Below are 14,424 nucleotides of genomic sequence, written 5' to 3' on the forward strand. Positions count from 1 at the left end.
GGGGCAAGCAGCCTATTCTTTCTCGGCAGAGCAGGCATGAAGGCAGAACCCACCTGGCCCACCCGCTCTGCCACACCTGGCCAGGTGGACGGGGCCAATCACTTGCCTCAGCGAGTCTCCGCCTGGTCGAGTTGTGAGGCTGACATGAGAAAATGCATGAGCAGGACCCAGCAGGTGGCAACGCATGCACGTCTCTCACAGTAGTTGCTTTCGTCTCCGACCCTTCCATTGAGCATGAATGTGCCCGAAAAGAATGAATGGATCTGCTCAGGGAGAGCCCCGGGACTGTCCCCGCCTCTATGGGGACCTTCGTCTGGCCAGCTCACCTCGAGAGGGAGTTTCAGGGAGAGAACGCCACAGAAGTCTCTCCGCCTGCTGCAAATCTGGGAGCGGACGGCTGTGGTGATGGCAATGGTGATGGGGAGAGCTAGGAGCTAGCACGTGATATGCCGCTTACGTGGGATAATGCGTTAGCTCCTCACAACACCCTGGGAAGCAGGTGCTGCTACTGCTTTTTATGCCAGGTGGGGTCTTTCAAGAAGCAGAGACCTACATGGGCCTTCACCCAAGCCACTGGGACTCGGGGAGCCTTGCTGGCTTGGGGGTGTCTGGTAGGTGTTTGAGTGGCAGAGATTTACAGGGCGGAGTGTCTGCGAAGGATGAAGGAGGCCGCTGCAGGTCTGACCGCTGGAAAGAGGAGAGAGGCAGGACAGATGGGGTGGGAAGAGTCTCAGACAGCAGGCAGTACAGGTCCGAGGACCCTTGGCCAGGCTGATGGTGGCTCCAGCTAAGGGCTCTCCTTAAGAAGGATCAGGTGTCCTGTAGCAATGGGCTGGACTGATACGCCCTCCAGCTCGGTCACTGCTGGGCACAGCCTGGCGGATCCCATGGCCCTGGCCAGCCTGTCACCAGGCTGGTCTTTGAAAAAACACCGATGTGGGAGAGACACATTTGTTGGTTGCCTCCTGCATGCGCCCCAACCAGGCCCGGGATCCAGCATACAACTGAGGTCCATGCCCTTGACTGGGAATTGAACCCATTGCCCCTCAGTGCATGGCCGTTGCTCTAACCACTGAGAAAAACTGGCAGGGCTGCATGGGGTCTTGAAGGTTGGAGTAAGGTTTGCCCTTGGACTCGATGGAAGAACATTCTAGGAAAAGGGACAGTGTGTGCGATACCATGAAGGCAGGAAACGCCACAAGGGGAGCTGGGGGAGACTCCGGGGAAGAAGTGCCAGCAGGTGGAGGGGCGGGAGGTGGGGAGTGGGCCAGGAGGGGCCTTGCAGGCCTGGCCAAACAGGTGAGATTTTATTGTATTGATCACACCGGAGCCTTTTCACGGAGCGCACAGAATAGAATCAACAGCACGGGTAGTAATGACTATGCTACAGAGACACTAAGTGTTATAATTATTACTCAGCTTTTTATAGCCAAGTGCTCACTGTGCATCAGGCACTTTTTCCAGGCTTTACCCAGTCAGTCACTCAGCCTCCAACCAACCCAACACCTCACCCTGTGACAGGTGTTCCTTTACGGGTGCTGCCACGCAGGCCCAGGAACATAGCAGGGAACATGTTTGTCACGGAGAAGAAAAGTGACTGCTCATCTCAGCAACTCATACCTCCTGTCCCTTGCCTCTGAGGTTGGTTTTCACTCAGAGCTTTGGAGTCAGGCTGAGCGTTTCAAAGGTCCTGAGATCCTGGGATGGAAGGCGTCTGCCTCTACGATCCCCATTTGGAACAGTTCTGAGTCTTTTCATTGTCCATGTTGCCTGGTTAATGTCTCTCTGAATGTCACTCTCTCTTACCCTGAGAGGCGGGGTGCCCCCCGGCAGGAATGCGGCAGGAATGCTCTGAGCCACTTCCGGGGGGAGGGGGTGGGGGGAGGGGGGCAGCAGATTTGCCTGGGCTCTGGCAGGTGGCTGCCTGGCTGGGGCAGGGGCGAGGCCAGAATCTGAACCCAGTCCACCCAACTGCAAACCCCACTCACCTTCCCCCACTATTCCAATCGTGTCAGTATTATCATCCCTGCGTTATCAATGAGGAAACAGGCTCAGGGAGGTGGTGCCACTTACCTGAGGTCACACAGCAGGTGCGTGGCAGCAGTGGGGGTGCAGCCCAAGCCTGCCTGACTTGAGAGGCTCCAGGACAACCTTTCCTCCTGGCTCAGCCTGAACTTGGAGGAGGGCACAGGACCTGGAACCAGAGGAATCTTTGGTTTCCATTTCCCAGGCCCCACCCCCATCGCCCACTCCTAGTTTTGTGGGTCTGGCAGATGGAGACACAAGGAAGGATGTTCTACCGTTTCTGCTCTTCCTCCCAGGGGAGCCCTGAATCAAAAAATTAGAAGACTGGGTCAAGTCCTTGTGTCACCCTCTTGACCTTGGACACGTCACTCATTTGTAAAGTTGGGGCGACGGGCTGGTCCCCTGTTGGCTTCTCAGGGGAGCTGGGAGGAGGATCAAGCTATGGGAAGGCCCGGAAAAGGGTCTGAACCAGCCAGGGTTGGAGGGCCACCAGGGGGCAGTCTGAGCGTTATATCATAGTGGCCTCCCCCTCCCCCCAGCTTTCCCGCCGCCTCTACAACGTGCAGGCCCCTCTCCAGACCCACAGGCCCTGGGCTCCCTGGGTGGCTGGTCTGGCCTGTTGGACCACATTTCTCACAGGTTTCCTGCCCTCGGCCCTCCAACCCTCTCTTGGGGGACCTCCTCCCACCCCGTTCCCTAAGGGGCAGAAACCAGAGAGGATAACCCAGCTGTCTTTGTGACAAAAACCAAAAGTAAACAAAGGCCTATTTACTGAGTACCTGTGACTCGCCAGGCACTTGAAGTATTTCAGCAGCCCTGAGAATTTCCCCCCTTAGTTTTGATGAAAGCGAGGCTGGGGGGGGAGGGGGGCCCTCCGCTTAGGGACGTGTAGCTGGAAAGGGCGTGGTGGTGGTGCGGAAGGGGGGCAGGATTCCAGCCCGGGGCTGTCTCACTCCCTGGGAAGCCAGACCCTTTGCTCCCTCCCATTCTGCACACCCCACTGACCTGCACGTCCTTCTGGTGACCCACGTCCGCGGCTGGCTGGCTGTCCACGAAGAAGCCAGGATTAACAACAGGATTAACAACATGGGCTGGGCTGGCTGCCTCTCCCTCCAGGCTCCATAGGACGTTTCAACCCCCACAAGAAATGGAGCCTGGGAACAGCTCTGGCCCTGGGGCCCTTTATCCCAGCCCCACCCCAGGCCTGAGGGAGCTGCCTGCTGGGCAGGGGGCCCAGGCCTTCATCTGGGCCGGTGCAGGGCCGGGGCTGCGTGGTGTGGGTGGGAAGGGATCCTGCATTTGGCGTCATAGATGCCATGTCGAGCGGGCTCCACCAGCAACCGGCATGTGATTTTGGACGGGTCTCAACACCTCTTGCTCGGAGCCTCGGTTTCTTGTCTATAAAATGGGACCATATCCTCACCTCATTGGGATGAATGAGTCACGGTGTGCAAGTCTTTAAACGGAAAATGCAGGTTCCCTGTTCACAGGTTATTAAGAATTTCAAGGCAGTGGTAGCAGAGCAGACACTAGACGCCGGGCCTTTGGAAGTGCGGGACTTGGGCGTGCACAGGTGGCCGGAAGCCAGCTCTGTGGTTAAGGAACTGCAAGGTGAGTTCTTCCCGCGGCGGGGCGCCTGCGCCATCTAGCGGCTCATTGGCGAGCAGCAGCCGCCTCTCACACCCAGCTGGTGCGGCCTTGGTGGGCGTTGGGATGCACACCTGCCGCATCCGTTTTAACCCTTCGTCCCCCCTCAGTCACCACAATAGCCTGTCTTTCTCCACATCTCCCCAAGCACTCACCTGTTCTGTGTCAGCTTTATCAGCGAGGGGCTTTGACCCCTTGGACTGGGCAGGCAGTGGGGGGCGAGGTGGTGGGAGGATTGGTGACTCTTTTTAAAATATATATATATATATTTTATTGATTTTTTTTTTTTTTTTACAGCGAGAAAGGGAGAAGGATAGAGAGTTAGAACATCGATGAGAGAGAAACATCAATCAGCTGCCTCATGCACACCCCTTACTGAGGACGTGCCTGCAACCAGGAATCGAACCCGGGACCCTTCAGTCCGCAGGCCGATGCTCTATCCACTGAGACAAACCGGTTAGGGCAGGATTGGTGACTCTTAACTTCCAAACCCTTACCCCAAGAATCCTTGACCCGTTTCAGCTGTTCCCATGAATGTGGTTCGGTGGAGGGAGAGGTGGAACAGGACTGGGGGTTTCTATTTCTAGCTCCCCTTGGACTGGATGAGGGAGCCTTGACTGGGCTTTGGGACAAGGCGAGGGATGGAGGGGGGGCGGGACTGGAGGTGGCAGGCTTCCTGGTGGGGGTAGAGTGATTGACGTAGCTGGAGAAACTTGGTGGGGAATGAACTGGCCTGGGATGGTTAGATGATGAGGCTTGTTGATGTGAAGTGCTTCTAGAGGGGGCGGGTGTGGGGGTAGGTCCCAGAGCAGCAGAGAGCCCACGAAGGCTACTGGTGTTGTGCCTTGGGATCCAGACCCAGTTTTTTAACCGTGGGGGTCAGGGGAAGGGCTCATATCACGCACTGCATTCACAGCCCTGGGTGTGGTCACTTGCTCATCTTACCTCTGGATGCACCTTACAATCAGCTCTTAGCTCTTAAAGCAGTGGTTCTCAACCTTGGCTGCACATTAGAATCACCCCACCCCATAACAAAGAAACAGAATTTCTGGAGGGAGAGGCCCAGAAATCAGGATTTTAAAAAGATTCCTAGGTGATTCTAATGTGCAGCCAAGGTTGAGAACCACTGTCTTAAAGCATCCTGCTGCCCGGCCCCACCCTCAGAGAGTCTTCGTCAATTGGCCTGGGGGAGGGAGGGCCCAGGTGTTAGCACTTTTATGCCCCAGGTGATGGTGATGTGCAGCCAGGGGGGAGAACCTGTCCTAGACCTTCCTGATGCAGGTTGCGACCCCAGGTGGGAAGGGCCCCAAGTCCAGGCCCGCTGCTTAGGCCGATGTGTGCGCCTTGCTGGAGGTGGCCCCGTGTCCAGCAGCCTTAGATGACCACATGGCAGCATGCGGGAAGTGCAAAGAGGGAAGCAGAGCTGCAGCCCCTCCGTGTTCCAATCAGGAGAGGCTGAGGGGCCCAGCGATCAGATTGGAGTATCTCCCACACGCTGAGACGGGGTGGCCTTCTCTGGCACTTGCGCCTCTTCCCTGCTCTGCGAGTTTCCTCATCTGCTCTTTGGAGTCAGAGAACCCCTGTGCCCCTGAACTGACCACAGGTGAGTGAGATTTGTTTGAGGTATGCTCAGTTCCCCTCGTAGGAAGGAAGACTGGGGAAGAGTTTAATCTCTCTATAGAGCTGCGTGCTACCTTAGGCCGTCTCCTTATCTCTCTGAGCTTCAGTGTCCTCACCAGTAAAAACCAGGACTCTGCCTTCTAGAAAGTTCTACAGTGAGCATGACATAAGATAATGTCTATGAAGCCGCTGGAGCAACAACACCTGGCACATAGTAGAGGCTCCGTAAATTGCTTTCCCTCCAAGAATGCCACTCTCAGGTCTGGGGAGGCCCAGACCCACCGTGTTCACCAGTATCGTCATTTGCTGCTCAGAGGCTGAAGTCATTTGCTCAGCCTCTGGACTCCCGGCAGGCGCCTCAGCAGGAGGTGCTGGCCGCCTCTTTATCTCCGTGTCCTCAGCCACACCCGCGAGGTTCCTGACCGTTCACAGGAGAGGGTCTTGGGAGTGGGGGCGAGCTTGTTGGAAGGGAGGTGCTGAGAAGAGTTTCCTCTTCAGGATGATGCATTTGCACGTGGCCCCGGGATTTGCATCTGAATTAGATGTTTGCTCGGGACCTCGTAAGTACTAATAATTAGATGCAAATGAATGGTCTGGCCTTGGCTATTCACAACTCACCTCTCCTGCCCAAAGGACTCAGGGAAGACGTGACGATTAAGAGTGTAAGAAATACTTCTGTTTATTGGTTAGAAGATGGTATAAAATTACAGCGATTTGCAGGCTTTTTGGCAGGGACATGCAGTGCTGGGCTCTAGCAGGAGATGGAGTGGAGACATGGACCCCTGGGCTTCAGCTCCCTTCCTGGGCTCTTAAGGGATGGGTCCGACCAGCACAGATGCCAGTGAGAGAGGATTACTGGTCTTTGCCTCCAGGAACAAAAGGAAGGGGCGGTTTGGGCGGTCAGACAATGCCATGCTCAATAACTCAGTCCTGCCCTCCACAGGTCAGGTGCTGGCCCTCCCACGCTAGTCAAGGTAGATTCACATCGTTCCGAAGAACGCTCATTCTTCCCACCGAAGGGAGGGAAACAGGCACATTGGTTTGGGAGGCCATCAGAGGATGGAGGGCGTTTGGCTCAGGCCACCTTGCTTCCAGACACATCGAGGTCTGCTGCACTGTAAGCAGAGGGCGGGGGCGCGCAAGCAGACACACAGGTGTGCAGTACAGTCTAAGCTCAGGCAGAGGGGCCATCCCCGGGGCGGCGGTGTGACGAGATGAGCATGCTTCCAATTTCATCTTGTCTCTCTCAGGAAGAGGGAGGAGGAAGAGCTGGCCATCAGAGACCGGGCCACGGGATGCTGGGCTCCATAGGAAGTCTTCGGCGGAGAATTCTTCCCAAGTACAGAAGGTGTTTCTGTCCCAGAGTCAGTGTAAAACCAGGAGGGCAGATCAAGGTGTGAGGTTGGTGGTTTAGTCCAATGTCTCTGAGAGCCGGATGGCTGTGTCCGCAGTTACATGACGTTTTGGAACAGCTGGAGGGACCTCATGATGTTGTCATCCTGAGGAGGGGTGAGGGGAGAGAATGGTTAGAATTCCTGAGAAGCTCCGTACCTGGGGATCAAACCTCCAGCGTGGGTTTCCTGGGCAGAAAGACCTCTGCAGGTGTTAAGGCAGAAATGGAATAACAGGGACTAGCTATAGTTATAAGAAATATGAACCAGGCTCTATTAACCATGATGGCCTCATTCTGATTAAAGAAAGGACATTCTAACCTGGCTGGGAGTTGTACAGCCTCAGGACCTGGGAGTCAACCTTGGACCGAGATCCATTTTCATTCAAGAACTGCCTAGTATCATGGAAAGATGAACAACCCTGTTGCCCAATGGAGTCCCGCCCCAGCCCTCACTGCCTCCTTCCCCATGCCTGTGATTCCTAAACTCAGGCTTAGGAGTTACATGTAATCTTTGTCCCACCCAATATAAGCAGCTGGCTTATGCGTGTTTGCAGAGCAGATTTTTGTGGGTGACCTGCTGCTCTCCCTTACTGCTGGAATTATTGGAATAAACGCTCATATATGATTCAACCCTGTCTCTACTTGATTGGCTCAAGCAGTGATAGGTAGCCCGGACCCATTGGTTGTCTGGTTTCAAAAGGGCATGAGAAACGAGGAGTGAGGGCTGGGGCCCAGAAAACGGGCCACTCAAGGCAAGGAGCACCTTCTCTGGCCTTAAGGAATTGGGAAGGAGCCAGTTATCCACTGAACCAGGGAGTATTGCTTCTTTTAAGAAGCTCCGGGCAATTGCATTTCATCAAATAATTTTTTCTACATCAACCCCCACGTACGGAGTCTCTGGGGTGGAACCGTGAGATGTACATTTTCCGGATCATCCCGGGCGGCTCTCATGCACACTGTGGTTTGAGAATCTCAGCTTTAGTTATTTTCCCAGCGATTCCCCCGGTTGTCCGGCAGTGGGTCATCACGCCAGCGGCAGGTAAAAAAATGATGGTGTCGCCCACGTGGGAAGCCTGTAGTCTCACAGCGACCCCCCTGGGCTTGGCCATGCCCCCCCGCCCCTCTCAGGCTGCCTGGCTCAGCCCGCTTGGCTGAGACCAACAGCAGATCACCCCGGGGAGTGGCGATGGTTGGGATTCTGACTTGCTGCCGGTGGTATCAGTGGCTCTGACTTGAGGGGTCACAGTTTGTCATTCTCTCCCTCCCGCGGGTCGCCAAGCCCCGGCTTTCCTTCCCCGATTTAGAGACGTGGCCTGAGATCCCTCCTCACCTCCTGACAGGATTCGAGAAATTCATCTAACGTCACGATCCCGTCTTTATTTTTGTCCATTTTCTGAAAGACACGAGAGGAAGCACTTGAAAGAACCTGGCATTCTGCATATAAAACCTGCCCTTTACTCACCACCGCTGCCCCGAGGAGGAGGGCGGTTTGTCACTGGCTGGAGAACTCCACCGGGCCCTGGGGGGAGCACCTGATCCCAGGAGCATCCTTACCACGAAAAGACACGCTCCGGACTCTCATCACTTCATCACCGGCCCCGCCGGCTGACACCCTCACGTGTCTGCTGCGATCTTCCAGCCTGGACATGAGAGCTCTACTTCTGCCACTGTCGCTATCACTCTGTGACCCTGAGTGAGTCTCTCGGCCTCTGTGAGCCTGCTTTTCCCATCTGCCAAGTGAGAGGATTCGACTAGCGTGACTCTGGCATTCTCTGATACTCTACCGCTAGGTGCGTTTTTACCTTGCCTCCCTTCTACTCACGGATTAACAAGGACCAAGTCTTCCACTGAAGACCTCCCAGTCCATCCACCGCAGTTCCCAAGCCCATTTCCCTCGCTCTCTAGACACCCGTGCTCACCACCTGCACACATGTGCTAATGATGTCTTCCCTATGGACTCGGGTCCCCCAAGAATCTTAGGGAACGGAGAGGGTGCACTATCCCACGTGTACTTCCCTGTGTTCTTCTGTAGTGTCTACACGCCTGCTTAACGAGATCACCCATTCCCGGAGAGCAATCCCTTTGTAATTCTTTCTGTTCCCTACAGTGTGCGGGACCGGGTTGGACACCGGCCACTGCTCAGACGCTGTGGGCTGACCGGTCTCAGCTGAGCTCGCGCTCCCGCCCAGGTGTGTACACTTACCTGGAAGAAGACGTCCACGTGCTGCCTGGGGGTGTCCTCCTTGAGCACGGGATACGTGTACTTCCCCATCATGTCGTAGATGGCCTTGACGATGTCCATCATCTCCTGCACAGGGACACGGAAGCATAGGGTGGAAACCCTGAGGTCAAGCTCTTCTTAGGTGATGGTGTGGGGCTCCTCATCCCGCTTAGGAATGAAAGTGATTACAAGGAACTTCTTTCGCTGGGGAGGGGGAGTTAGAAAGCAGACTAGTGGGGCACCTCCTCCCAAGAGGACAGTGGGAAATTCTCTTTGCCTCCAGAAGCCCTTGGGTAGTAGTTGCCTTTTCTTGAGCGTTACCCTCCATGAGGGTTAATGTTGGGATTGGGGTGGACCTGTTTATGTACCAGTCAGCCCACACTCCGTTTCTGGAAGGCCCTCTCCCCACTCTTTAATTCCTGAGTGGCTGGATTTGTACCCGGTGACCTGTCCCTGTGGCCACAAGTGACACTGACCACAGCTGACTGCAGCGAAGGTGGACAGCTGACTGAGGCTGAGCTACTCTGTATAGTGTTCTATACATGCTGCTCTATGAAGTGACTTTCCCAATGCAATGCATCATACACGTTCTCCATCGTGTTACTCTTGTGTGATGTTAGCTGGCCACCTGGATTTCCATGGTATGTAGTCACTGGAATTCAGGTAACACACTTGCTATGGGGGATATTAAGGTTTTCCCATTTTGGGGGTTGCTCACCAATTTATCTTCAGCCTCTGAAACACCCAATAAGCCCTCAAATATGTGTTGGGCAAAGGCATGACTGAATGAATGAGGAATAAAACACTGGAGGGAACCTTGCAGGGCTGAGGTGAGGGTTGGCGCTCAGGAAGCGGATGTTATGGATGCTACATCCAAGCTTTAACCAAGATGCTGCGCACAGTTGATACCCAAGTGCGTTTTGAGGTGGACCTGGGGGCCTTTCACTGGCTAGACCAGTGGTTCTCAACCTTCCTAATGCCGAGACCTTTAATACAGTTCCTCATGTTATGGTGACCCCCAACCATAAAATTATTTTCATTGCTACTTCATAACTGTAATTTTGCTACTGTTATGAATCGTAATGTGAATATCTGATGTGCAGGATGTATTTTCATTGTTACAAATTGAACACAATTAAAGCATAGGATTAATCACAAAAAACAATATGTAATTATATATGTGTTTTCCGATGGTCTTAGGCGACCCCTGTGAAAGGGTCATTCGACCCCAAAGGGGTCGCAACCCACAGGTTGAGAACCGCTGGGCTAGACAGACACCACATGGACTCCAAGGCTCCAAACGTGTCAAGCAGTGAAGGTTCAGAAATTATTTGTGACCATTTCTTTAGAAATGACTTCACCCACGCTCACCCCCTTCTGCGGGTTTATTGCAAAATAGGTTGTGGCCCATATGATCCAATTGTGGTCTCCTCTTCGTCCCAAATCTCCCTTTTCTCTTCAAGGAGAAAACTGCAAAACTATTCTAACTTTTGGCTCTCACTGTGGCTGTTAACCTGTTAAAACGCAAGCTCCCCTGGGAAGAGTAATTCTACACTGAAATAAACCACTTCTACCCACTTTGAAATCCACATCGAATGTGCGTGAGCCAGTGAGAATGAATGGATCTATTTAGCCCTTTCTTAGTGCCTGGGAAAGGGGCAGCGTAGGGCAACGGGAGGGCAAAGGTGAACTTCTTCGTTTTGCCGGACACCAGCTCTGTTCGCCCCAAAGCAGATCCCTCCTCACTGGGACACCTTCCTCACCATGACTGGGCTGTTTCCTATTTCCTGAGATGCCTTCCGGTGGCCCCTCACGCCCTTGGCCTCAGCCCGCTCACCTCTTTGTTGATGTATCCGTCCTTATTGATGTCATACAAGTTAAATGTCCACCTTAGCTTCTCATGGACGGTTCCTCTCAGCAGAATCGACAGAGCGGTTACGAAGTCCTGAGGAGTGGGAGAGGCATGAGTGACAGTAACACCACGCCGTCGGCTGGGGTGCAGCTCTGTCTGTGGGTCCGACTCTGTGACTGATTTGACACCATGGTGTCTCCCATGGCCTCTGTCCCCGGAAGGATATGGCCAAGCTCAGTGAAGAGCAGCGCCTCCCCCGCCCGCCCCCGACTTTATTCCCCTCCCTGCCCCACTTTTTGGGAAGGAGCCCCCTTGGGGAGGAATGGAGCTCTGTGCCTGCTGATACCTCCAGACACAGGCCACAGCCTCCCCGGTACTGCCTCCTCCCACGGCTGTGGTGATTGTGTGGGTGGTGGCATAGTCTAGTGCAGTGGTTCTCAACCTTCTGGCCCTTTAAATACAGTTCCTCATGTTGTGACCCAACCATAAAATTATTTTTGTTGCTACTTCATAACTGTCATGTTGCTACTGTTATGAATCGTCATGTAAATATCTGATATGCAGGATGGTCTTAGGCGACCCCTGTGAAAGGGTTGTTCGACCACCAAAGGGGTCGCGACCCACAGGTTGAGAACCGCTAGTCTAGTGACTAAGAGCGTGGACTCTGGGAATGTCCTACTTGAGTTCAAATCCCTCCTTTCCTGTGTGATCTTGGGAAAGGCAGGAGGCCTTACTTCCCTCTTCTGCAACTGGTAATACATACTAGCCCCCTACTCTGCAGGGCTATTGTGAGGGTTCAGGGAACTGATACACGCGAAGCACTAAGCACAGAGCCTGCGTGTGCTCGCTCCGTGTGCACGGGGGCTACCAGACTGCCGCCGTCGGTCCCTCGAGGCCCTGAGCTCCAGAGGCAGGGCCGGCGCCGCTTCTCTCTCTATCTAGGACATGCTTGTTAAACGGATGGAGGCTTTTTGTCTTCCCTGAGGGCATCTGATGACCAACCCTTTCCCCAACACCCCGTGACTCAGAGGCAGAGGAGACGGGGACCCGGGGAGTCCCAGAGACACACGCACCTCGAACTTCACGGAGCCAGTCTGGGTGGTGTCGAAGGCGTGGAAGAGGTAATGGGCGTACGTGCTGGCATCTACAAGGCAGAGGAGAGGCAGGTGAGGGGAGCAGGGCGCCGGAGTGGGCTGAGAGCACTTAGGACAACAAGAAAGAGAAGAGGGTGATACTGGGGGATGGAAAGGAGACGCTATGGAGTGGCAAGCCCACGGGCATGAACCGGATCCGCCTGGCTCTCCTGGGGTTCAGGTGGGAAGTCCTGGCGAGAGCCGAGACAGGCCCTTGCCCCTGCACCTAGCCACCCCCAGAGACAGACCCCCCTGCCTGGCTGTGTGGTTCTTGGTGGACGAATGACAGTGACCGGATGGGGACGCTCTTCTGATTGGCAGTGCTCACTGCTGTGTGGTCCCGAGCGAGGCTTGGCCTCCCTGGGCCACAGTTGTCGCATCGGGAGGGGCACCTGCGTTCTAGAGCCGTGCTGGGCCTTCATGAGGGGGCCCTGCTGCCCTCCCCCGTCCCGGAGAGGGACCCTTTCCAGAGCTCTTTCCCGCTAACGCTTTCGCGAACTCCACATCGTGTAAAAGGGAAGCATCTTGGAGAAGGGAGGCTGCTTCTCAAAAAGGGAGCTGGGCCCGGCCGGCGTGGCTCAGTGGTTGAGCATCGACCTATGAACCAGGAGGTCACGGTTCAGTTCCTGGTCTGGGCACATGCCCGGGTTGCAGGCTCGATTCCCAGTGTGTGTGTGTGTGTGGGGTGGGGGTGGGGGGGGGTGGGGGGGTGCAGACGGCAGCAGATCAATGATTCTCTCTCATCATTGATGTTTCTCTCTCTCCCTGAAATCAATAAAAACATATTTTAAAAGAAGGAAAGGGAGCCAGGCACGGTCTTTCCAAGGTGGACTCACCTCCGTGAGGGAAGAACTGTGCGTAGATCTGCTTGAATGTTTCTTCATTGACCACACCACTCGGGCACTCCTGCCGGAAGGGGACAGTCAGCGGGGGTGTCTGAGGGCCGCCCCCAGAGCAGGAGGCTGGGCCCAGCCTTGGGGTCTAGGGTTCCTTATGATCTCTAGATCGGAAGGGGCAGGGAGGGGTTGGGGGAGGGGGAGGGAGGGGCCGGGGGCCGGGCAGCCCCACCTTAGGACCAAAGTGGCTTTGCAGAATGATGAGACTTCCTCAGAGAATGGGCTGGGAGGAGGAAGCATTTGGACTCTGGGAGGAGAAGGACTTGGGTTTGGTTCCTGGCTCAGCCCCTTCTAAGCTTTGTGACTTTGAGTCAGCCTCTGACCCTCAGTGTCCTTCGCTGTAAAATGGGCCTAACAGGATCTTCCCAACAAGACTATCATGAGGTTCAATACCTGAAATAAGCGGTAAATGAACACGCTGGCTTTCAGGCTTATGTATCAGTGCTGCCAGCTGGGTTAGCAGCCCCTAAACCCCATTGTTTCTGAGGCACCAACCATAGAGTGTGAACGGGTTATGCTGAGCTGGAACCCATCCTGCCTGGAGTCCTTCTTTCCCGCCAGGCGGCCTTTCCTCACGTGCCCTTTATAGAACCGACCTCCCTCCTTTCACAGCGACACGATGGGGGAGCTCCGGACAGGCCCCCCCGGGGCATCTGGGAGAGCTCAGCTCCAGGGGAGCCCGGCGGGGCCTCCGGGGGCCGAGGGTCTTACGTTTTTGAAGCCCCGATAGAGGACCTGCAGCTCCCTCTTGGTGAAGTTCGTCTGGGCCTCCAGCTGCTCCAGGCCCTCAGGCCGGTGGCAAACCATGGTCATCTCCAGCTCGTCTTCAATCTTATCTGGAACCGGAGGAGATGGCATTGGATGCTGACCGGGGGTCGCTGTCAGACCAGTCGGGGCTGTCTCCGGGGTCGTGACCCAGGACACAGGGCCGCGGGCCGGGACCACCCTGCAGAGGACCTTCCTGCTTGGATCCCTGCCCGGTCCCTGTCTGTCCACCACCATCCACCGTCTCCAGGTCAGACCCCAGGGGAGGAGCTCAGTGCTGGAGAGAAACACATTCCCTGTGAGGCTGACAGTGGATGTGCTAAAAACAAGCCCACATGGAAACATTCCCCTTTCTTTTGAAATGATTTCTTTGCATATTCAATGCGCTGCGCACTGAACATCAGAATATTCTAGAGACACAGGTAAGTGAGCAGATTGATCCACACCCTCCAAACAGCAAAGGGAAACAAGGCTATCAGAAAAGCATAGATTAGCCCGGCTGGCGTGGCTCAGTGGTTGAGCGTTGACCAATGAACCAGGAGGTCACGGTTCAATTCCCGGTCAGGGCACATGCCCAGGTTATGGGCTGGATCCCCAGTGTGGGGCGTGCAGGAGGCAGTCGATCCATGATTCTCTCTCATCATTGATGTTTCTGTCTCTCTCCTTCTCCCTTCCTCTATGAAATCAATTAAAAAAATATAAAAGCATGGAGTAAACTCTCACCATTTGGGACAACTAGAGAAAGGTTAGCATGATCTAGAAGAAGTTCAAATTATAGCATGAATATAAATTAAAAAATAGGGATGTATTTTACAGTATCGTTTTGTAATATTTACTAGCTGGCCTGACCTCATGGGAACAGGACTGAAATG

The 14,424-nt window shown here is 54.7% G+C and overlaps 1 protein-coding gene across 4 annotated transcripts in view; it reads right to left on the reverse strand.

The window, feature by feature from the left end:
- Nucleotides 1-5,946: 5,946 nt before the first annotated feature.
- Nucleotides 5,947-14,424, reverse strand: part of KCNIP1 (potassium voltage-gated channel interacting protein 1) — a 256,313-nt gene continuing 247,835 nt past the window's right edge. For all 4 annotated transcript variants that reach the window (XM_070414424.1, XM_070414423.1, XM_070414422.1 and 1 more), the window contains 7 exons: nucleotides 13,499-13,623; nucleotides 12,728-12,797; nucleotides 11,832-11,902; nucleotides 10,744-10,851; nucleotides 8,889-8,993; nucleotides 8,016-8,078; nucleotides 5,947-6,791 (listed from right to left, as the gene is read on the reverse strand). In XM_070414424.1, the coding sequence (XP_070270525.1) occupies nucleotides 6,744-6,791; nucleotides 8,016-8,078; nucleotides 8,889-8,993; nucleotides 10,744-10,851; nucleotides 11,832-11,902; nucleotides 12,728-12,797; nucleotides 13,499-13,623 (590 nt within the window). In that variant the 3' untranslated portion in view covers nucleotides 5,947-6,743. The remainder of the gene's footprint in view (nucleotides 6,792-8,015; nucleotides 8,079-8,888; nucleotides 8,994-10,743; nucleotides 10,852-11,831; nucleotides 11,903-12,727; nucleotides 12,798-13,498; nucleotides 13,624-14,424) is intronic.

This window comes from Myotis yumanensis, unplaced genomic scaffold (assembly GCF_028538775.1).
Source record: "Myotis yumanensis isolate MYYU_CA2020_CCGP unplaced genomic scaffold, mMyoYum1.0.hap1 SCAF_5, whole genome shotgun sequence".
In the NCBI taxonomy this organism is placed as follows: Eukaryota; Metazoa; Chordata; class Mammalia; order Chiroptera; family Vespertilionidae; genus Myotis; species Myotis yumanensis.